The sequence below is a fragment of the Chiroxiphia lanceolata genome, chromosome 3, assembly GCF_009829145.1.
Source record: "Chiroxiphia lanceolata isolate bChiLan1 chromosome 3, bChiLan1.pri, whole genome shotgun sequence".
In the NCBI taxonomy this organism is placed as follows: domain Eukaryota; kingdom Metazoa; phylum Chordata; class Aves; order Passeriformes; family Pipridae; genus Chiroxiphia; species Chiroxiphia lanceolata.
The window spans coordinates 55,852,968-55,875,505 of NC_045639.1; the positions used below are offsets into that span (position 1 = coordinate 55,852,968).

Sequence of the window (22,538 nt, forward strand, 5' to 3'; positions counted from 1 at the left end):
GTATTATTTTATAAATAGAAACAGGAAAACTGAATTTCCCCCTACAAATGCTGGGGACTGATGCTGGTATTAGAAAATAGTAGTATGATCCTCAAGTGGAAGCAACTTCTGATTTTTTTTATAGCAATGCTGAATGGATTTCATAGCAATGCTACAGTGTAAAAGAATAATTATATACATAGAATAATTTGCAGTAATTCAGTTTACTACTGACATGAGGGATCTATCTTGCATGAAGCACTGTACAAAACACAGAGTTATTGCTCAGATCTGTAGAATTACTATCAAAAAAGTTTCAGATGGTTTTATTCTAAGTTTCCCAAAACAATTAAAATCTAACCCAATGCGCTGTTCAGATTAGCATGCTATACCAGATCAGAAAGCAGCACAAAAAATACCATGTTTTATCTGTTAAATCTCAGTCAACTGAAGTGCTTAAGCATACATTTACAAGTTTCATATTACCCCTTTCAAATCTGTTGACAAAGATTCTACACTCTTAAAAGGATACAACCAGCTAAACTTTAATGAGTACTTATGTTTGATTTTCTTTTCCTCATCTTTTTGCTTTGAATATAAGACTTATTTTAGTCACTGCAAAGCAGTACAGCTATAAAAATGTAAATTTGATCCAGTAGCTTGGAAAGAAAGAGATAAAATGTCATTTAAATTATAACATAAATCAGACATGCTTTATGTTGTACTCAATTATTATGTCATGCCAGTTAAAAGACTACTTATTCTTTCTTTTAAACAGCATGGAGGGATTTTTAACAATCAAGAGCTCTATAATTGCAAGGGCAGATTTCATAAAGACTCAAAATCCAGTTTCCAAGATATTTTAATTAAATCCCAAGTCCAAAAAATCTCCACAACAAAGCAGACAGGAAAAATATTAGTTGAAAATACGAAACTCTATGACACTAAGACCAGAGACAAACCTATACTGCTTTATTGGCTGAAGAACAAGCTTTTTTTTCAGCCTCTTAAAAAGATGGAACAGTTATGAAGTAAATCTCCCTAAAAGTTCATGTTTAGAATCTCTGCCTCCAGTTTCAGGATCATTGCTGATAAATATTAGTACTTTCCCTTAATTTCCCTTACATATACAAAATTGTAAAGTGTTCACACAGAAGGAGCAAGAACCAATAATGAAGAATACATGTTGCAATCCATGCAGCTATAGGGGATTAGGTTGGAACACCATCAAAATTACTCTTTCTGAAGTAACAAGAGATGTTTTTTCCAGTACATTTTAAAATGAGACGCAAAGGTCCTCAAGTCTCCCTCAGCCTTGACTTATGTCTCAGGTAATACAAATACCGAAATAATTCATATACAGAATAAAGTTCTTCCTACTGTGGATCTGTCAGCCTTCTCACATTCTCTCATTTTAGGAGGAAAGCACTAATCTTAGTTACCATTTTAAAGCTATTATACTTATTAAATAACTGTTTGGAATAATAAAATAAGAGTAAGAATTTTAACAGAACATCCTAATTCTCAAGTCTTTTACAGTCAGCATTTTCCCATTCTGATAATCTAAATACTGCAAGTATTCTAACTTTTGCACGGTGTTCGTAGTACTTTCTTCAGTATTTTGCTTACAACAAGCCACTGCATTCATGTTTCTAGCTCCACGGTCTGTAAGATGAAAACAGAGATTCCTACTGTACCATTAATTGCTAATCTGACAATGAAAAGGGGTTTCATTGTCCTGGGTGATGGAATTGAGAATTTCTGAGTAACTCCCCTACCCTAACAGGTACAGTAAAAAGATGTTAGTCTTTTAGGCAAAAGACGAATCTGTTGAATAAAGGCTTCATTCTCTGCCTGTAATTAGTAACTTGAGGGCCTTCTGTAGATTCTGCACAGCAGTGCTCACATCTTCATATTGCAAAGCACTGCCAGCATATTTGCAATACTTTTGAGCTCTGGCAAAGTCCTCTGGAGTCAAGCGGACTTCTCCTGCAAAAACATAAGTATTACAAAGTTACTATAAAGGAAATCTGACTTAGGCTTCCTTTCTTATGATTTTTATGTTAGACTTATACTTGTGGTAATATTATGAAAACCAGGCTAATATTTGTGGTAGTACTACAAAGCCCAAGCTATGGAATTTCTTCTGTTCTCTTCTCTTTCCATTTATACAATGCTGAACTTCTTTACTTCTGGCATTTGAAAAATATGAGCACCTTTCTAAGCACTGGTATTTGTATGACCTAGTGTCTTTCAAAAGTCAAGACCTTTGAGAAAGATGTGCTCTTCATCAAAGGCAGCAGCGGAGAGCTTTTAAACAACCTGTAAGAAACAAGGGCAGTGCTCTTTGTGTTTACAGTATAATTACTCTGCTCTCTTCTTCAGGAATAATACATTTGAGTTAGAAACTGTTCCTTCTTAACTGGATAACTTTTCAAAATGTAGAATTCCTCACCAGCATGTTTTCACACATTTTATATTTCTGTTTTTCCAAATAATTCTTATGTTTCTAATTTTATGTAAGATGACTGGAAACAAGATTGATGTCATTAAATGTGCCCATTTTTGTAATACTGGAGAACACTAGCAAAAAATATTCTCATAATATAGTATAAACCATCTGTTACTTATTAATCAGAATATATTCTTAACATAAGCTAAAATATTGGGAATTCTGCAACGCTCAAACACATGCGTTCAGTCTTCAAGAAAGCATAGTAGGGACTTATGCCCTAACTGGTAGAAGATTTTATATATGAATAGCATCACTGATGTGTGCATAAAATAAAGCACAGTTATGTTACTGTACCTCCTTCCACCCATAAATTCACTAGGAGTTTTAAGGCTAATCCCATGCCACTCCAATAACCAATGGACAAATTATAAAACCTTTACTAAGGTTCTTTCAGAACAATTGTAAATGATGGGGTTTTTTGGACACGGATAAATAATTATATGAAACACTAAAGATTATGTCTATATTTAATAATTTCGAACACAGCATTTCATTACCAGTGAACAGATTACACAGATTAAGAGAAAATGCATTTTTAAATGCACTATAGATTTTATATAAAAATTGATTAAACAAAGATTTAGCTCTCTGAGTACAACATTTTAAGTAATGACATGAATATAGTTAAACTCATTTTTATGGCACAGCTTCAGTTAACTGGATCCTTTCTTTCAAAAGAGAACTGCTGTTAGCAATACTGTGAGAACGTTTACTAAAGAATCTCAGTTCTTATCAAAAAGTGTCTATTGTATTTGCTTTTCCTTCCCCCAATCTTATTATTTAAGAACAGCTTTTGAACAAATAAAATGAAAAACCTGGGAATATTAAAAACTAGACTGGTCTGCTGGTTTTCAAAACAACCCTACTCCAATAAAAAGCAGAAAGGTAAGTGCTCTTAAGTTTAATTTATCAATTTTTAAAACATACTCTAAAACTCTACTTATCTTCCCTTCAATAAATAAATATAAGCATTGAGGGACATAAAAACTTGGTAGGCTCATTATAACTGCAACGTGTATTAGTTTACTGCTGAATAAATGAAGCCACATTACATCTCTTATTAAAATACCTATACATGTGAGTAAATACACGTGAGGGAGTGCATAAACACAGGCACACACTTCAGTTATTTTGTAGCATACATAAAGTTACAGAGTAGAAGCAGCTGGGGTCAATCTGTGACCACATTACTGAACATCTTTAAGGAATTATAAAAGACCAGTTCCCCTCAAAGTGGCTTTATGCTATGATGCCAAAAGAAACTACAAAATCATTCTTTAAAAACTGGCCAAGGCATCAGTCCAGTATTCAACTAATTTATTGGAAGCAAGCCTAAATTCACCCGTCTAATCTTATTTTTACAGTACGAGTTCTATTAATGTTTTGCTGGCATAAAGCCTTATTTATTATGAAATCTACTTCAGATGCTATTATGACATAACTTGAGGGAAAAAAGTTAACAGTTTTAAATTTATAAACCAAAGTTTACACAGTAAGAGTGTTGATCTTTTGATGTGCTTAGTAGCCTGAGCTGCTATTGAAATCAGCACCTCACAATGGACAAACAAAATAGACATAAACCAGTTCTGTGTTCTTAAGTTTTCAAAATAATGTGAAACTTAATTGTAACGACTGCCTTACATCAAAGGTATAAACACAGAAGTGAGTTACCAACTTCAATCTACATATTCTAAGGATTAAGCAGTTTCGCAGGAAAGGACCTGGGGGTCCTGGCGGACACCAATTTGTCCAAGAGTCAACAATCTGCCCTTGCAGTGAAGAGAGACAACAGCATCCTGCGCTGGATTATGAAGAGCGTTGCCAGCAGGTTGAGGGAGGTGATCCTGTCCCTTGCAGCCCTAGTGAGGCTGCATCTGGAGTGCTGTGTCCAGTTCTGGGCTCCTCAGTGCAAGAAAGAGTGACTGACATCCTGGTGATAAGCCCAGTGAAGGGCCACAAAGATGATTAAGGGAATGAAGCACCTCTCATATGGAAAGCGGCTGAGAGAGCTGGGACCATTCAGCCTAGAGAAGAGAGGGCTCAGGAGAATCTTACTGATGTATATAAATACCTGAAGGGGGAGCATACAGAGGACAGAACCAGGCTCTTTTCAGTGGTGCCTAGTGACAAGACCAGAGGTGATGGGCATAAACTGAAACACAGGAGGGTTGTGTCTGAACATCAGGAAACAGTTTTTCTTGTGAGGGTAACCAAGCTCTGGGACAGGTTGCCCAGAGGGGCCACAAAGTGTCTGTCCTTGGAGAAATTCAAAAGTTGCCTTTTGTATTAAGTGACATTTTTTCTCAAACTTCCTCCTTCAGTGCAGCAAATCGTACTACAGAGAGAGGGCAGGGGGAGACACAAAGGACATGGTCCTGAGTGACTAGTTTTACAGGACCCTTCCTTGAGCAGAGGGGTTGAACCACACCACCTCCTGAAGTCCCTTCCAACCTGAAGTATCCTATGATTCTGAGCTCTAAAACAACACCAAGATGGGAAAAGTTTACTGTATTTATCCTGAAACAAACTTGCTTCTGTGTCTGCAATTACTAGCACAGTAGTTATATTACTGAAACATGAAAGGCATATGGAAGCCAAAGCATGATTCTTATTTAAGAAGAACACAAAGTGAAAATGATTTGACTAAAACTGCTGAAAATCGTGTTGGGAAAAAAGCAGTTTTAGAATGAAAGCAGTGTGTATTTTACATGATATATCTGCTTCTCCCTAGTGTCCTTTGCTACCCATCAGATGTTTTTCCTTTTTATGATGCCCAAATATAAGGCACTTAATTTAAGAATACTTCAATCACACAAACTGGTGTATAAAAACAGTGATGGCAAAGGTAACAAATGGTTTTTGAAACAAGATGCTCTTTTTCTCCATTAAAGCACTTGAAATATTTGAAAGAATTTCTTTTTAAGATCATAAAAGCACACTCAATGTCAAATTATTATTTCTGCATTATTATACACACAACTAGAATGGACAAATGCTTTTTCTATACTATGCCACTTGTGGAAGGGAGCATATGGCAATGTAAGAAGATCTTATAAAAACTGTGTAGCACAACTATGAATGCATGTAGTGTTAGCAGAATCTAGGGGTAATAAATTTTTTAAGAAAACTACACCAGACAAGTGCACACACACACATGCACAAAGCTGCTGTGTAGCTCTACACTCTATAGTAAAATACATTAACCAGTAATTAAATGCAAAAGTTTTGACACTTCAGAAGTCATGTTAATCTCTGAAACCTGCTCCCACAGGACAGGACAACTATTCAAAGACTCATGCTGACTCAAAATCAAAGAATACTGTTCCTTTAACTTAATTTTCTTTTGATAAAATATTCAACTCCTCTCCACCAAAAATTTTTCTCCCATCATAGCATTAATCAAATTGCTTCTCCCATGTTATGAGAAGGAAAGAAAATACATCATCTATTCTAAAGTTATACATTTGATCTTAGTACCAGAAGGAGCCTTGCAGGAATATGTGGAATATCCTGTTTGGCTATGTCTATACTGGCACATTCAACAGTGCCAAAGAACGTGTCTCAGCACTCAAACCTGACTGTCTACAGTGTCAACCTGCTGGAACAGGCTCCAGTATGGTTTTGGCCCAAGCTAACTAGCACTTTCCCAAACAATTCCTGGACATGACTTGTGGTCAGAGCAGGCTACAGACCGTTCAATACGAGCAGTCTTCACAAGCTACCTTGTTTAGAAGGTTTAAAAATTTAACAGTATGGATGTGAGTGGTTCTGTGCCAGCAGTTCTCCATGCCAAATATTTATAGGCACGTATAATTTGTTAGTATAGACAGAGACACTGTGTCTAATCGTGAAGCAGGCATACTTTGCACTGTGCTAGCTCTATGGATCTATTGGAGGGCAACACTGACTTCTTCCCATGCAAAGGAAACTTCAGTTCCATGGGAATGGTACCTACCTCAATATGGAGCAAGGATCTAGCCCAAATACATATATTGCAACTAGGAGCTGGGGGGGGGGCTCCTGAGTCCCAGAGTTTAGTACATCCCTTGAGATACAGGCATTTCTCAATCTACTTATGGGTCAGAGAACAAGGCTACTGTGTAACAGAGTACTGTTGGCATCAAGGGGACTCCTCAGCAGCACGAGAAGAATGGTATCTGCTCTTACTCTTACATGTATAGCTGAGGGGAGGATGCTTTGGGTAATGACCAAGCACGCACAATAGGACAGAGATAGGCACAGACAAACGCTTTCCATTGATCTCAAGCTTTTTAATTCTACACATACAAACAAAACTGTCACTGCATCTCTGCTTACTGACACATGCTTATGCCCTCTTGAACTCCTACATAACTGAAAACGTATTTTCTAAACTTTTAGAACTGAGGATCTGTATGACCCGTATCACCTCTTCCAGTGCCCTTCTGCAAAACTCTCTCATAAGAATGTAACTTTGAGCTGTTCCAAGACCCAAACTTGTAGTGACACAACAGATGTGCACAGGAGGAATGCAGGCATACAAATACTCAGGTTAGGTCAAGTTAAAGATTTATCATGGTGCTTAGCAAGGGTCTTAATCTCTTAATTACACAATATTACTTACTACGCATTCTCACAAACACACTCAATTCCTTTTTATTTATGTATTTATAAAACCAGGTTATCACAGGTAAGTGGTTAGAGGTAGCAATGCACTGATACCATTCAGATATTGAATAATATAAATATCTATTTCACAGACAGAAAAATTCCCAGAAACCAGTTAATTTGTCCAAATGTACATGAGTGTTCAAATTAGAATTACAGGATGATTCCAGCTTTATTGTCAGTCACTACTCTTTCACTGGTTTCCCTAAGGTTAGCATTTATGTGCACACTTCAAAGCATGGTATATGCAAGCAGACATAAAAATACACATGATATTGGTTATTAGTGATTTTAACATCAAAGGCAGATGGCATCTTAGAAGATAAAAGCCTTGATTAAATGGTACATCAAAATGACATAATTAGCAATACCTTATAAATTATTTCATTTAACATGGGTACTACTTGTAGTCAACAAGCACACATAACAATTATGCTGCACCAAAACCACCACTGGAATGTTGCAATTATTTAATGAAGTGAACATATAACTTACATATTGACCCTGTAGAATAAATTTTAAGTAAAGGGAATGTGTATTAATGACCAAAAATATAATTTAGCAAGGCCATTGGGAATATAGGCTGTGCTAAGTATATCAGAACCTCATCTGAGAAGTAAAAACATAAATAATAAAAAGCCTTACACAGTGGTAGCTCATGGGTTCAAAACAGTCAGATAGACAGCACTAACCATACATTGCAACAAAGCTTTCAGAAACTATTAAACTCTTAGCAAAAAAATGCCTAGGTGATGTCAATTCTTTTTAAACTTTTGGAATTAGTAGCATTCAGATAGCAATCACAATATTTCTCAAACTTCTTCCTGCAATGCAGGGGAGACAAAAAGGACAAAGTATGCCCATGTACAAACAATACAAATGCCACCAGCTTACCTCCAGACTGAGCACTGTAAAGGGAAGGATCGACTAGAGGAATATTCTGAGGAGCAGGTTGAATGGTGTTACTTGTCACTCCTGCAAATCAATGCAAAAAAGATGGACTTGGGTTATTTTTACTCATAGGCTTTAAAGTAAACAAACAAAATGGAACAGGTACACTTAATGATTTTTAAATTCAGCAGCTGATAGCTTACTAATTCTGAAACTGTGTAACAAATAATTTTAAAGCCCTCACTTCATACTATGAAAGTTTTATAAAATTATACAGAAGAATATACAGGCTGTCATCCATTTTATCAGTACAGGATTTCACAGAAATTTAATTTCAAGCATCAAAAAGATAGGAAAACACTACTCCAAGACACTCCCTAGAGCATTGAGGAAAACCTGCTAAAGAAAAGTGTGAGTTAACTTTGATGTTTGAAACTTAAATTCTACATTTTAATATCAGATGACAGCCTCATGCCTGTCATCTAACACTTGCAAACTATCTCCTTCCTAATTACTTCAAAAACAATTGAGGAAAATAAAAAAGCTAGCTAGATTTAAAAGAGAAATGGTGATTCTAGAAGAAACAGCACTTCATGCTGTGAAACATTCTTGTATTTGTTCCCATTTTAGACACACTCATTTGCCTAGATCCAAAAGTGTGTTTTTGCAATATGTCCAGTTCACAGTAGACTAACATAAAGTTATTTCTACAACATCTGCTACGTAGGAAGATGGTATAATCAGTTTTCTAAATTATCTGTTACTGCATGGAATGATTGATGGGGTTAAAACTATGTAATGCAATGAAATTCATGTATTCCAACAAGGTACATACTCCATAATTTTCAGATATGGTAAAAACAATACACTCTCCCTCCCAGACCCAAAAAAACACCACCTATCTGAAGGATTTCCCTTTGATAAAACTGAAAAAAGAGCATCCTGAACTCCTCATAGGTTGAAGCATTTTTAAAATGGGAAAGTAAAAGGAGGGACTGTGTGACAAAAACATGTTTGATAATATAAAAATGTATCTAAACAATAAATGATCATCAGGATTGAAATCAAACTTTTAATCTTATTAATCAATCATTATATTTTATGGTTATTATAAAAAGGTCCCATGAGGTAAAAAAGTTGTATTCACCAATCCTTTAAGACAATTTATTTTAATACTGCAACTGGAAAGGAACGTTGGACTTTTACAAACTTGGTTTTGGTCCAAAAATGGCACATAATAATCAGGATGTAGGAGGCAATATGTTTAGCAGTAGGGATAAAATTCCCATTAATAATATTGTCTCAGGTCAATCACAGTAAAGTACTTGCACAGGAAAAGGAGCACAAACCAAAACGAAGAAAAGTATGAATGGTACATCAGGCAATTGTGTTGTAGCAATTTCAACATTATGTTGGATACGCTCCCGCATAAAGAACGACAACCCATCTGCACAGGGAAAGCCAAATATGAAATGAAATAACACAATTTCAGCTGTCAAGTGAAAGATACAAACCGCGCTTTATAGTACAGACGTTGCGATGCAACATCATTTTACTGGTTCTAGAGAAGACAAAAAATTCTGTCTGCAGGGATAGTAATTTTTTTAGTCCATATATCTCTTCTGGCAAAGTGCTCCAAAATATGAATTACACATTTTAAAAAACATAAAAAAGTATATCCTATGGCATTTTTACAATATTATCTTATGAAGATGCTTTTGCCACACAATACCTGTGTCAATCTACTTTATAGGTAATGGAAAGTGGCCTAGAGTTCATCTCTCAATAAAGGCATGGATTTTTTAGGTGTGATTTGGACATACCTGTGTTATGAGGTACTTCAGCTGGAGTGTTGGCTGGTGCATGGGCACCTGGTGGTATATGTATGCCAGTGTAATTACTAGTTGGTGTGTTGTTAGCTTCGTATGTAGATGATGATGCTGGTTGAGTTGTTCCAGTATGGACAGAAGACGACCCCGCTTCTTCCTTTTCAACATCTGCTAAGATGACACAAAACAGGAATTACTGTAGTTGTTCTGTACAAACACTTGAAAACTCTGGCTTTCTTTAAAACCTCCTTTTGAATTTTTATTAGTAAAAAAACTGCCACCACAGTGTGCCATAAAAAATCGACCCAAGCCACCTACAATTGATTTGACAAAATAAAAAAGTAACATACCATACAATAAAGATCTAGAAACTCACATACTTTCAAAGATATCTTCTGTTCAAATTGAAGGATCATTTCATTACTGATCTGAATATAAGAAATCTTTCTCATTAGAACAATCCCTTATACATTCATGTACTGCATCCACAGCAGTACAAACATGCAGATGTACAAACAAGATGTACAAACATGCAGCAATCTATATTTTAATATATACATGAATCAGAATATGGAAAACTGTATTTGCCCTACAAACTCTTTGTAAAAAACTAGATAATCTTTTTACCCCATATCAAACCACGGATAAATAGCAAAAAAGAGGAACTTCGGGAAAGTAATACCAAACAGGAAAACTAAATGCAGCTTAGCTAAGTCATAACTGTATCTAGAACAGTTACAGTACATAATGTTCTATAAAAACCATCTATCCCATAAAATGTACAAAGAACATACATATTATTTTTCAGTCTCGTCATGTTCTTAAGGTTCTGGTCTAGTTTATTCAATGTTGCTTTAAAGGCTAGTGATCAATTTATTATGCTAATGATCCAGTTAATTTAGAACATGGTTGATTTCTGCTCCTTCATTTGAATTCAGTTCAATTTAAAACAGCTAATTTTCTTTTGCTGTGTATGTATTCTCCTGTATCAATAATGTCAGATGGAACAAGTACAGTTTTGGGAATTGTTTATTTAACAGCCAGTTCTTGAAAGTGGAAAAAAAAAATATATAGGAGCACAAAACTTATATATGTGTAGAGCTAGAAAAAGATGTTCTTTATGAAATCCATACTGATCTTCAACTACACAAGATTATTATTATTATTATTATTATGTTATTCGAACACTTATACTGTTTAATAATTAAACCACCTACTGTTAAAAATGTTACTATTACAAATATAAGAATTTTTTCCCCTGTAAGACCCTCTTCCTCCCAGAAAAAACTTCAGGTGCTACCTTCACTAAACACCTTTTAAGTCACAACACTATTTACTAAAATAAAAGGCTATAAAGCAGAGTAAAATCAACAGTACTGTTGTTAGAACATTTTTACTAGACTTTAATAAATACACTGTAGTTTTATTAAACTGTTTCTGACATAGGCAAACAAACATTTGGCAGATCTCTGGAAGACAAAGGGTATCTTAAGGAGCCAGATTTCTCCTTTCCTGTATTTTTTGCTAGTAATTCATACTGCAATATATACGCATGGAAATAAAATTAATGCCTGACAACTGTCAAAAAAGGAGAAGAAAACTGTTTATTTTTGAGCTTCAAAAGTAAACAATGAATGTCTTTTAAATAATATTGCCATGATAAGAATAAGGTCAAATGCTGTATTTTTCAGTGGTTTTGGTGTTAACTTTAAAAAATCAGTTTCAGAAAAAAATAAATTTAACAAAAACACAGAGGCTTACTACACATAAGATGAATGAAATAGTTATGTACAACACTCATCATGCTGTCTGAAGGTAAGGCTGCCCAATATTGCTTGTAACACTGCTACCAATTATTTATAGCTTTGTCAAACTGTAGCTATAAAGTTGGCTTCTCCAAGCTGGGTGTCTGCATGAAGCTAGGATTTCGGGAAAGTTGTTATAAAAATTACTAAGCCACTTTTAAGAATGAGGCAGTAAGAGCAAACATGCTTCCACTGTACTCAGTATCTTAACTAGGAAAAATTACCTGTAAATTCATGCCCAGACTTAAACCATTAATGCATTTATTCCTTTATTCTGCCCCCTGAAGCTTCCTGTTGCCCTTATCTGCTTTGCCAGTCCCATTCTGATTTCTCTTTCTGTGCACTAGGACTTCATATCCCTGCAACCTCTTGCCCTATACTTTTGTCTCTCTTGCAGTAATTCCATCTTCTCTCCAAGACATTCTCAGTTTCAGCTTCAAGTTTCTCACTGCATAGCTCAGGGTCTCTTGTCACTCCTGTAACAGTGCAATACTGTAGGCAGCACTGGCCATGGAAAACATGAACTCAAAAAAGTCTGCCAATGTTAAAAACAACCAAAACAAGTGTTACCAGTGCTGACTATCCTTAATTACAGTGTCTGCAAAAGGTAAATTCAATAAAGGCAATCAATAAAGGTATATGTACCAAAAGATTAAGCTCAACTGTTTGATTTGCTCATTATGCAACTGGCCAGTGTTAAACTGTATTAAACGTAAAAGTAGTTTTGTTTAAATTAACTCTTCTTAGGTGTTTAAAGTGCCCAGATATCATCAAAGCATTGTAAGTATTCTTCCTGCAAAGCAAATATTTAAAAACTCTTTATCAAAGATTAAAGTATTAGAAACATTTTAAGATACGCACTTGCAGTATTTGTGAATAGTTTTAACAGTAGTGCCAAATGAAAGGATTTCACGCTGCTGAAAAAGAACATTTAAGTCAACAAACTGTTTTTAAATTCTGCAGTTAGAACATCCATAACGTTACTAAAAAAAAAAAAAATCTTTTCCAGGGAATGGGAATGAACACTAAAAAAAATTAGAAAATTATTTTCTCATAAAGCAGTCGTAACCTAGAACTCAAAGTTCCTTGCAATTTGCTTAAAGATGCTGAAATACTAGGCTGTGAAACAGTGACACAGTTGTTTTACATGTCATTTCAGCTCCAGCTGAGTTTCTTTTCTTGGAACCTCATCAACCTTTGTGCTTGAATCCCAGCATAATGAATCCATAAGCTCTTCATATTTTCAGCAAAGCTACAGTATACCCACACCATCTGTTTGCATTTTTAAAATTATTATTTATTTATCAAAGGTAAGACTTTGTGAAATAAGACTGATATCCCTGGCCCCATAACCAACTATCCAAAGATACTTTTGTACTAACAGAGGATTCTCAAGGCTTAATGGGACTTCCTTGTCTAGAGTAAGGAAGCACCAATTATGACTTAACTTCAGCAGCTTAGTGCACTAAATTTAAGACTAAAAAAATTTTTATTTTTAAGGAGTCTAGACTTCTCCAATTCTATGGACTCCTATTTTTAATGAATTCAGAGATTTAAAAGGTATCAATTTTAATTTTAAAACGTTTTCTTTTTCTCATTCTGCTGCATTGTTTCTCTTTTGTTTGAGATGTTGCCATAAGATTCATAAGGTAAGGTTCTATTGGAACACTGATTTTTTAAAAAAAATATATATACATCCAATTTTTTTCCACAACATTGGAAAATAAACTCCAAAGTGCATCAACTTGTCATATAATGTTCTTTCTACTAGCTGAAACTAATAACGTTTTCTCAAATTCTGTAATATAAATGTAGACTACATATTACATATTGCAGTGTAAGCAGTTACATTTAATTTATTTACTATGGCTATAGTATAACCATTTAGAACTTTTAAATATTTCCATTTTTTTTCCATTAGTATAAAATCTTGTGGGATGACCTAGGGCAAATGCTAAGTAACCTTTATATGTACTTCAGGACTCGTATTCCAACTGCATTAATAAATTAAGCATGTTATTTTAAGGTTTCCATGGTGGCATCCTGACAAAAGTATCCATGAATCCAACAGCAGAACTGCATAAAGCATGCCTATGTTGCTGTAAAAACATCTCCAAGAGTTACAGTATGGTTTTCAAAAATCACAAAAAAACCCCAACACTTTGGAAAAAAATGGTAATTCATCAAGCTTCAGAGACCTAGCTTCACTCTGTTTAAACAGACTTTTTCCACTTGCTAGGGAAGGAAGAAAATGAGCAAGCAGAAAGGAATGGGGAAGGTCCAGTCGTACATTCAAACAATGCTGCTTTTCTTCTTATGATGCACAAAGCAAGAACTGAAACTCTTTTTTACTGATTCTTCTCATAAAAATGAATTTGCATAAAGGTTTTGTCTTGGTTGTGTAAAACATTATGGACACCTACACTGCAGAGTTAACTGTCAAAATAAATGTCAGAAAAGGTATTTTTCATTTCATTTCTCAGAAAATAAAAGTGTGAGAAATTATCTTTCTACATGAAATACAATTCAACAACAATATAAAAAGATATTGCCAAATTACAGATCTTGCAGGTTCCCTAACAGTAAGGATGTTAAAATTTTGGCTCACTCAGCATTTGCGTCCCTTTTAAGTTGCATGTAGATATAACTTGGTAATGAGACCAAGAGTCTTCACCAATTCACCTGTACTGAACTGCAATGAGTACTAAGAATTTGAGTAAGGTCCTGAATTCTACTTTCACTTCTACAACAGTTTCTTTTGCGGCCTTGAGTAAGTCAGTTATCTTTGCATTCCACATTAATAAAATGAAGAGAGAACCCATTTGTTGCTGCTGAGGAATAATTAGCTTCTACACAAGTTGCACACACAGATTTTTAGCAAAAGCTTTGTAATATTTACTTAGAAATTCTATTTTTGCAGTTGTTTACAATTCACAATTTGTTTCAGATAATCAGGTGAGCTTTACCACACTATGAGCCAGACCCCTAAAGAGAACTCATTTAAAGCTAAAAATATTTAATTGAGCTATTCATTACATTCAATATACCAAAAGACTGTTCTCCCATATGTTCCATTTTTCATTAAATCATCAAATTGGTGTAATTTGACAAAGATGTGATGAAGTTTGCAGTGGGAGTTGCAACTTGCACTTTTAGAGGTGGCTACATAAGTTTTATGAACTTATGTACTAATATAGGTGATTGATATATTTATACTTGTGCGTGCATACGTACAAAATCTCATGTACTAGGTCAGAAGAAAACTTCAAATGTTTAATGTTCTTAGTTTTTTCATTAGGTAAGTGAAGAATGATACATAGAGGTTATTGTCATTGTGCAGAATTAGTCTATTTTAATCTGCATAGTGAAAATATCCATTCCAAAGACATCCTATTTCGTAAGAGATTAACCTCTAAAATTCATATTCAATGTGTTGACTGAGGAGGAAAACAAAGAGACCTCTTATTAATAAAACTGATCACTATCAAAAGCAATTGGTTAAATGCAAAAAGAACTAAACATCCATAAAACATTAAGCATAGAAAAACTGCAATAAAAGGAAAAGTAAATGGGTGGAAATATTTTCAAAGTTAGTTTAATAAATTACATACAATTTCTATTTTTATATATTCTAGAAATGAATAATTTTTGCATATCTTTTGCTTTTATCAATAACTGAAAAACATGATCAGTTTACACACATAATAGTAATACTTTTTTCTGGTTTAGCAGTTTAACCAAAAAAGTTTTGCATATGATTTCATCTGACTTCACAAAAACACGCACATATCTGTGAACTTTGCAGATCTCTACTTTAGAAGTAGGGTAACATCTATAAAGATTAGAAATAAAAATATGGCAACTCTGATTTGATTGTTTAGTTACTCTTAGTAAATATACACATAATAAAAAAAGAGGACAGAGCTGTCTTTCTCAGAAGAGATTAGGATGTGATCCTGTAAGAGAGGGTCTGCTTAGTATGTGTTCTGTTACTTTATAGAGAGGCTAGTTCATGTCTGCTCAAAGTGGTGTGTCTGTCTTTAAAAAGCTCTAAATGAGAAAGTTTTGAATGCCCCTAACATTTCATACTGAAGATCCAGGCCTTTTAAATTAGGAGCAATTTAGACAGGTCTGAGTGTATTCAATAGAAGACAGTAAAAGTTGTAACTTAGGAGGTTTAAAACAGTTGTTGTAATAAACATTCATTTTGGTTAAGTGGATGTGCTTGGAAATCCCCACTTTACCTAACAGCTACAGAGGATTCAAGGAATCCTGTACAGGAAGCTCAGGTAGCCAGAGGACCACAGAGAAAAACTGAAGACATGAGGAAAAGGTGGATGAGTGAGAAAGAGGCAGGAAATCCAACAGAAAAACAGCAGACCTGTTTTGAAACCCACAATACTGTACAGGGAGAAAGGGGTTGTCTCACAACCAGGTATTTGCTTTGAAGCTGAATTCACTTATGATCAGTTCATTTTCAAATCATATGTAACTTCTGAGAGACGATAAACTGGCAAAGGGATCATAACTTTACAGAACAGATTTAAAAGAAGGGGTGTGGGTATTAATAAAGAAATACACAGTTCTGGCCCAAAGCTGACAATGCCTTCTTAGAGAGTAGCTGTATTCAAAATAATAATCTCTACTACAAAGAAAAAAAATATTTTATTAAATAAGTCAATCAAACAGTAAAGTCCAATAAAATTAACAGTAGGAGAAGCAGAAAAGAAAAAGGAGAAGGTGGCCCACTGTGAATGGAACATTAAATGGGGAAGTTTTGCTTCCTGTGGGGTGCTCCCTGAAGAACTGTGCATACCATCCGTTTCGGTCTTGGCACAGCCCTCTGCTCTTTTGAAAATAAAAGAAACACATACCGAAACTCTCTCCTTCCATTCCAATGGGGCCAGGTTGAGGAGTCTCTCCATTCTTTAAGCAGTTATGAATGTATGCTGCCTTCCACCTGGCGTACTTCCTGTGCTGGGCGTTCTGGGGAAGGGAAAAGGCCAGACACTTTACCCACTCACTTCTGTGAATTTATGCATTCAAAACAGAAATATAAACATGTTTTCCACCTTGAGAGAAGATTAGAAAACTTGACTGCTTTCTCTTCTGTCATTTGACACCCCTTTAAAGACAGACAACATGTGTGAAATTAACAGGTGAATTAAAAAAAAAATAACAGCTCTAACAGGATCTCAGTACGAAAGGAAAATGTGGAGATCTTCGATTAATGCAGCATGTCAGAAAAAGGAAATTAATATACCAAGACCATCTGAAATGCAGAGCACTGTGTAGCAATTACCGATGTGACATGATGATGAAAGTTTCCTATCTCCATAAACTTAAAATGACTATTCACTTTAGATTTAAATACCTGAAACTTAAAATGCGACTGATGCTGATCAGTAATATAAAATCTTTTCTAATTATATTATTTTAAAATTTAAAAATTTATTTAAAAGCATGAATACAGAAAGGCTGATGTAGATGCAGATTAATGTGATTTGTTTGCGATATTCTAGGACATATAATATTTTGATTTCATATCTTCACAACATAGCTAAAATTCAGATGAAGGACCTTTTTTGCAAATTTAAACAAACTGCTAATGACAACTTTAACAGTACAGTTAATAGAAAAAATAACGTATCTTTAAAAATAATTATTATATTGACAGTCAATATATTTTTTTGCCAACTCTCCTTTTCTGAAATGGTGTCAGTATGAAGCAATAGCAGTGAGAAGCAAAGTGGCTGCCTGCCTTTCTGATTCCATTTCCATGGTAACAGTTTGAAACTGAAAAAAACCAACATGATTTTTCATTATTTTCAGTTTCTGGAAAAAAGAAATTGAGGAAAAGCATTTCACCTGGGTTTTCATAAATTCTTCTTTTCAGAAAACATGAGTGATTGAAATAAATGCCAGAATCTTAAAAATTTTAAGATTTTCCATTTAATTTTTTAAAATATACTTTACTGTTCCTGGGTACAACCTTCAACACGTCAAAACATGAAGTGAAGATTAGCCACTTTGTATTTCCTGGGACTGTTTCAACAGTTTCAACAGTTTATTTAATCCAGGAATTCTCAATTGTTGCAATAAATCTTAAACTGATTATGTAAATTAACTACTTTGTCATAAGTCATATGAGGAATTACCAGTTCTGACAGTTTTGATGTAATATATATCAAGGAACAAGGCTGAATATAAACAGAGATGAGAAATTTAGAAGGATGAGTGGAATAAATTGGCCAAATCAACAATACAGATTGTGATAGCATGCTTCACATCAACATCACCACCTGCAAGGTACTGGTGAACTCAAATTTCCACACTAACAATCACAGGTAAAGTGGTTTGGAAACTGAGGTAGACTGATGTCTTTTTAGAAGTCCTGGTTGAAATTAAATCCAAAGTTTTTGAGAATTAATAAACTGACATTCAATACTGTACTTCACAAAGCCTATTGCACTGTCATCTAGAACAGGGTAGAGAGACACAATACAAAAGGTATCTCCAGCAAGTTCCCTTGCTCATATTTAATACACTGTATCCACCAGGACCCTTATGAAGCCCAAGAGAAAGATACAGTCTTCATTTTTGCAAGTAAGATTTTCTTCAGAAAAAAAGCCTAGCCTTAAGACAGGTTTATTAAAACACATTCACTATACCTCAGAAGCAAAAAGTGCAATTGGAAAATCTGACTTTCCGCTAAATACTTTCTTTTAATAATCATTTCTGGTCAGTCAGTGTTACAGATTAAATTCCTTTATTATTAACAAACACACTAGGAGCCACAAAATGCATAAATACTCATCCAGAGTACAGTACTTTTAGAAAATATTATTATGCGATATTTAACAGTCTGTACATCTCCTCTCTGCTCCAATACAGCAATTATTTATTGATAAAATGTGAAGATGCTGTTGTATCAGGTGTCCGTGCCCAGGTGCTGGCAGCATGGGATGGCAGCAGTGGTGTCTGTGAGGAGAAGCCAGGGCTGCCCCACGTTGGATAGAACTAGCTCCAGCAGACCCATTGTGGGACACAGCTGAGACCTTCAGCCAGGCTGGTGGTGCCCCAAGGAGTGCATATTTAAGAATGGGCCAAGCACCCCCCACGCCCAAAATGCTGGATGGAGGAAGGAGAAGGGAACAAAGTGTCATGTCTGTCATGCATCTCAACTGCAAAAGTTATCATTCCAGAACTGAGAAGCAAAATTCTGTTGTGTTCAGTTTGTTTAATATGCACTGCTGTCCCTTTCTGGAAGACTACCCTACTGAATGAATGCTACTACTAAGGTTAATGAAAAGAACACTACTACCACACAGCTTCCTACTGACCTGATGAAAGCTGTGTCTTGTAAAACACATCTTCCAGAAAATCCTTTTGCCTACTTCTAATATCGAGATATAGAACATTCACTCTTAATTTTTGACACAATCCATTCATACTACCCAATAATCAACAACTGCCATTTAAAAACATACATATTAAGTACAATACCCATTTTCTGATTCTAGGTGTCAAATATCTGCTTTCTATGCCTTCTGTTGTTGATTTAAAAGCCTTTTAGTAGCAGATAATACATACATATGAAGGCAATTACATGTTGAAAAAACAGATGATCTGAATATAGGTGTCATACTATAAAACCAGGTGTCAGGTTGAGCTTACTTCTGGCTAGCAAAAGCTTCTGCAAAAGTCTAAGATGGTCACATCATATTTGTCCCATCATTCCTTCATGTGAAACCGGATGAAGACACTGTTGAAATGTTATGATGCTATACAGAAGTTTCCTGTATTTCTGGTACACTCTCTTTTATTGTCTTCACTGATTAAATAAAATGAGAGAATTCTGCTTCTTTCCAATTTCAAAGCATATCTGTCCTTTCAGCATCAGCAAAAAAACCCCCTGACACAGAGTAGTAAACATACCACTACTAGCACTCCACATCAACATTAATAAAGATTTCTTCCATCTACAAAGGAGGATTGCTTCAGGACCTCTGAGGAGTCACCAAATCAGTGCACTGACCTGTGCACTGGATTCCTACAGCCTAAGATGATTGTATTTTCAATCCAACTCAATATGCATTCACTCTCTGGCTCTAGAAAATGTTATTTGATACAGTAAAGGATGTCAGGGTGCAGAGCAGCCAGTTTTAAGAGAACACATGAAAGAGCAAACTTACTTGTGCCTCTTGATAAATGAAAATTTTAGATTGGTATAGTCTCAGGCAATAGATGATGCAGAATCTTAAAAGAACTCTTGGTCAAACATTTCTCTTGGGTAAGACCTATCTTTAATATTTACACTTACATCCCATGGTATACAAGAAGTGCACCACTATTAAGATCATTTTTTTACCCTCCTTCCAATATTTACAAATGAAAGTAGCCACAACAACTGCATTTTAAACTGAGCAAGTACAACTTGCACATTAGGCACACTTATCAGATTGAGTCTGTGAATTCCAAACTGGGCACGGAAAAAAGTGAAGGTGGAAAAAGCCACAAACCTTTCATCATTTTTCCCTATAAGCATTCCCATTCGGTCAATGTAATGCTATGTGTCCCACAGTAATAATCAAACTTTGAATTTCTAACTGATACTTCCCATAAAGCATCCTCCAACAGGTAACAGTTGTCTAGTATTTCACATATGATTTATTTGAAATACTTAGTACAATTCTTTTTGACTTACTAACAAGCATAAGACTATACAATCAGAACATATGTTCTTTGAAATTCATATTCACACATTATAAAGGCAACATCTGTGCTAACAAAAGCAATCACATAATACACTTGTATGCCTAACACTTACCTCTTCAGAGAGCTCCCCAAATACTGTTAGAACATCTATCAGGAGACTTGCAGTATAAAAGGATTTTATCATGTTTCTGTAAAAGAGAAAATATTTCGCTTGGTAATGTCAGTCTTCAGAATCATACTATTACAAGTTGTCATTTTTAGATCATACTGGCTTATTTCAAGCCAAATATCACTATTTTTTTTCTTTTAATCTGATGTTACAGAACCTGCTTCACAACATTTAAATCTAGCAACTTATTGATTAATATCCTGACTACAGTGAAGAAAATGTTCAGTATGTTTTAAAACTGCTCATGTGTTCTGTACTTAGATTCTAGTTTGGAATGTTCCATGTAGGACATAGGAAATCCTATATTAGTTTCAAAAAAATACATCAACATGCCACAGTAATTGCTGTAAACCAAACCACATAATGGATCATCACCACTATTTTACTATCCGTCAGTAGAAACTATAACATGCCTGATGTAAATAAAGTGCAGTATTAGCCTGTGGTTTTAGAAGGCTTGCCAGCAGGTTAACAGCCTCTTAAGGAACGTAAGAAGGAGGATACCAGAAAATGTGTGAAGTTAGAGACGTACAAGTAGCAACAAATCAAGTTTTCTAAAAGAGAAAAGAATGCATTAAAACCCAATTCTTGTTTCCATTCAAATTAAAGGGAGTTTGGATATTCACATTCCCTGACCAGTAGCTTAATTCAGATAAGAAAACCAAAGATTTTCACCTACTTATGAAATTGTCCAGCTCTGTCTTCATTGTCTGCGTATAAAAACATTTTCAAAGCATAATTCTCCACATGAGCAGAACCAACAATTTCCTGAGTAATTGCTTCATTATCACCAAATTGCTTTTTCATCTGAAAAGTGTTGGAAAAATACATCAATTACTTTATTAGACCCTAGCAATTCTGCAAACACAAAATGAACCTGCTGACTTAAACAAGGACAATACAACTCAAAAAGAAACAACATACACTTTGTTTTACAAATTTCCAGCTTCTAACATAACAAAATGCTAAAAGCAGTGTGTGAAAGAGAAGGCACATTCTTTTGGAGAGAGAAACATTATGAAAAAGTAGCTCTGAATCTTCAATCACAAAATATTTATAAAAAACACAGAAAATCTCTGTAAAAGTTAAAAATAAACACAACTACAGTATTGTGAAGGAATAGCTACAGATGTTTTTCCCTTTAGTATCCAAAAGACCAGGCACTCCGAAGCCTGTGTCAGGATTCAACACAGTTCAATCAGTAAAGTAATCCATGCTTTATAAAGGTGCTGTAGATCAGAGTGATCATGTATAAAAAAAGCTCTTATAAAGCTTATTTAACTGCAGTTTATTATATCTTTCAAAGTGTGTGAGCCCTACCTTGACTGGTCTAGTGACCTATGGATTTACTGGAATTTTCAGTGTAAGCAGTGTATTTCAATTCAAGACCTCTTTTCAAAGATGTTAGAGTACAAGAATCTTCAGGTTTCCTAATAAAAATCAGTAAAGCAAACAACCCTCTAACAGTTACAACAGGTGGATTTACAGCTTCTGAATAGGCTTACTGTTTGCACATGAGGAAATCTCAGGTTATCCTCAGAGAACAAAAACAGGAACACTGCATGATACTAACCTGCAGCCTTTATTTTGCCAAAAGATTTAAAAACAATCTCTGAATGGTAGTTATTTTTCATTGTGCGTGTGAAGAAAATGTAATCATGCAGGCTGCATTTCCATATTTTTTAGACTGCTGCCAACTTTTTAAGACATAGAATGTTGCCAGAAGAGTTACTTGATTTCAATAGTGAAGTATAAGCTTTCCAAATAGAATTTTAAATTTAAAGACTTTCGTCAACAAGTACTCTAAGTAGTTTTCAAAAAGTATTTGTTCTACAAAGTGTAATTTTCTTGTGAGAATACCATAATTTGTAAATTGAAAGATATGTAACTGAGATGAAACACAGAAGCTAACTCAGGAGAGAAGTTGTTTGCATACACATATATTTCCCAGTCTGTCTATATACCTCACACTCAGAAAATAACTA

General features: G+C 34.8%; 1 protein-coding gene across 4 annotated transcripts in view; it reads right to left on the reverse strand.

Annotated features, from left to right (window-relative positions):
- Positions 1 to 664: 664 nt before the first annotated feature.
- VTA1 (vesicle trafficking 1) overlaps positions 665 to 22,538 on the reverse strand; it is a 35,082-nt gene continuing 13,208 nt past the window's right edge. For 3 of the 4 annotated variants that reach the window (XM_032682788.1, XM_032682791.1, XM_032682790.1), the window contains exons 3-8: positions 21,233 to 21,360; positions 20,497 to 20,572; positions 16,541 to 16,652; positions 9,856 to 10,032; positions 8,036 to 8,116; positions 665 to 1,968 (exon numbers count right to left, since the gene is read on the reverse strand). In XM_032682788.1, the coding sequence (XP_032538679.1) occupies positions 1,823 to 1,968; positions 8,036 to 8,116; positions 9,856 to 10,032; positions 16,541 to 16,652; positions 20,497 to 20,572; positions 21,233 to 21,360 (720 nt within the window). In that variant the 3' untranslated portion in view covers positions 665 to 1,822. The remainder of the gene's footprint in view (positions 1,969 to 8,035; positions 8,117 to 9,855; positions 10,033 to 16,540; positions 16,653 to 20,496; positions 20,573 to 21,232; positions 21,361 to 22,538) is intronic. The other variant, XM_032682789.1, reaches the window with a different exon arrangement.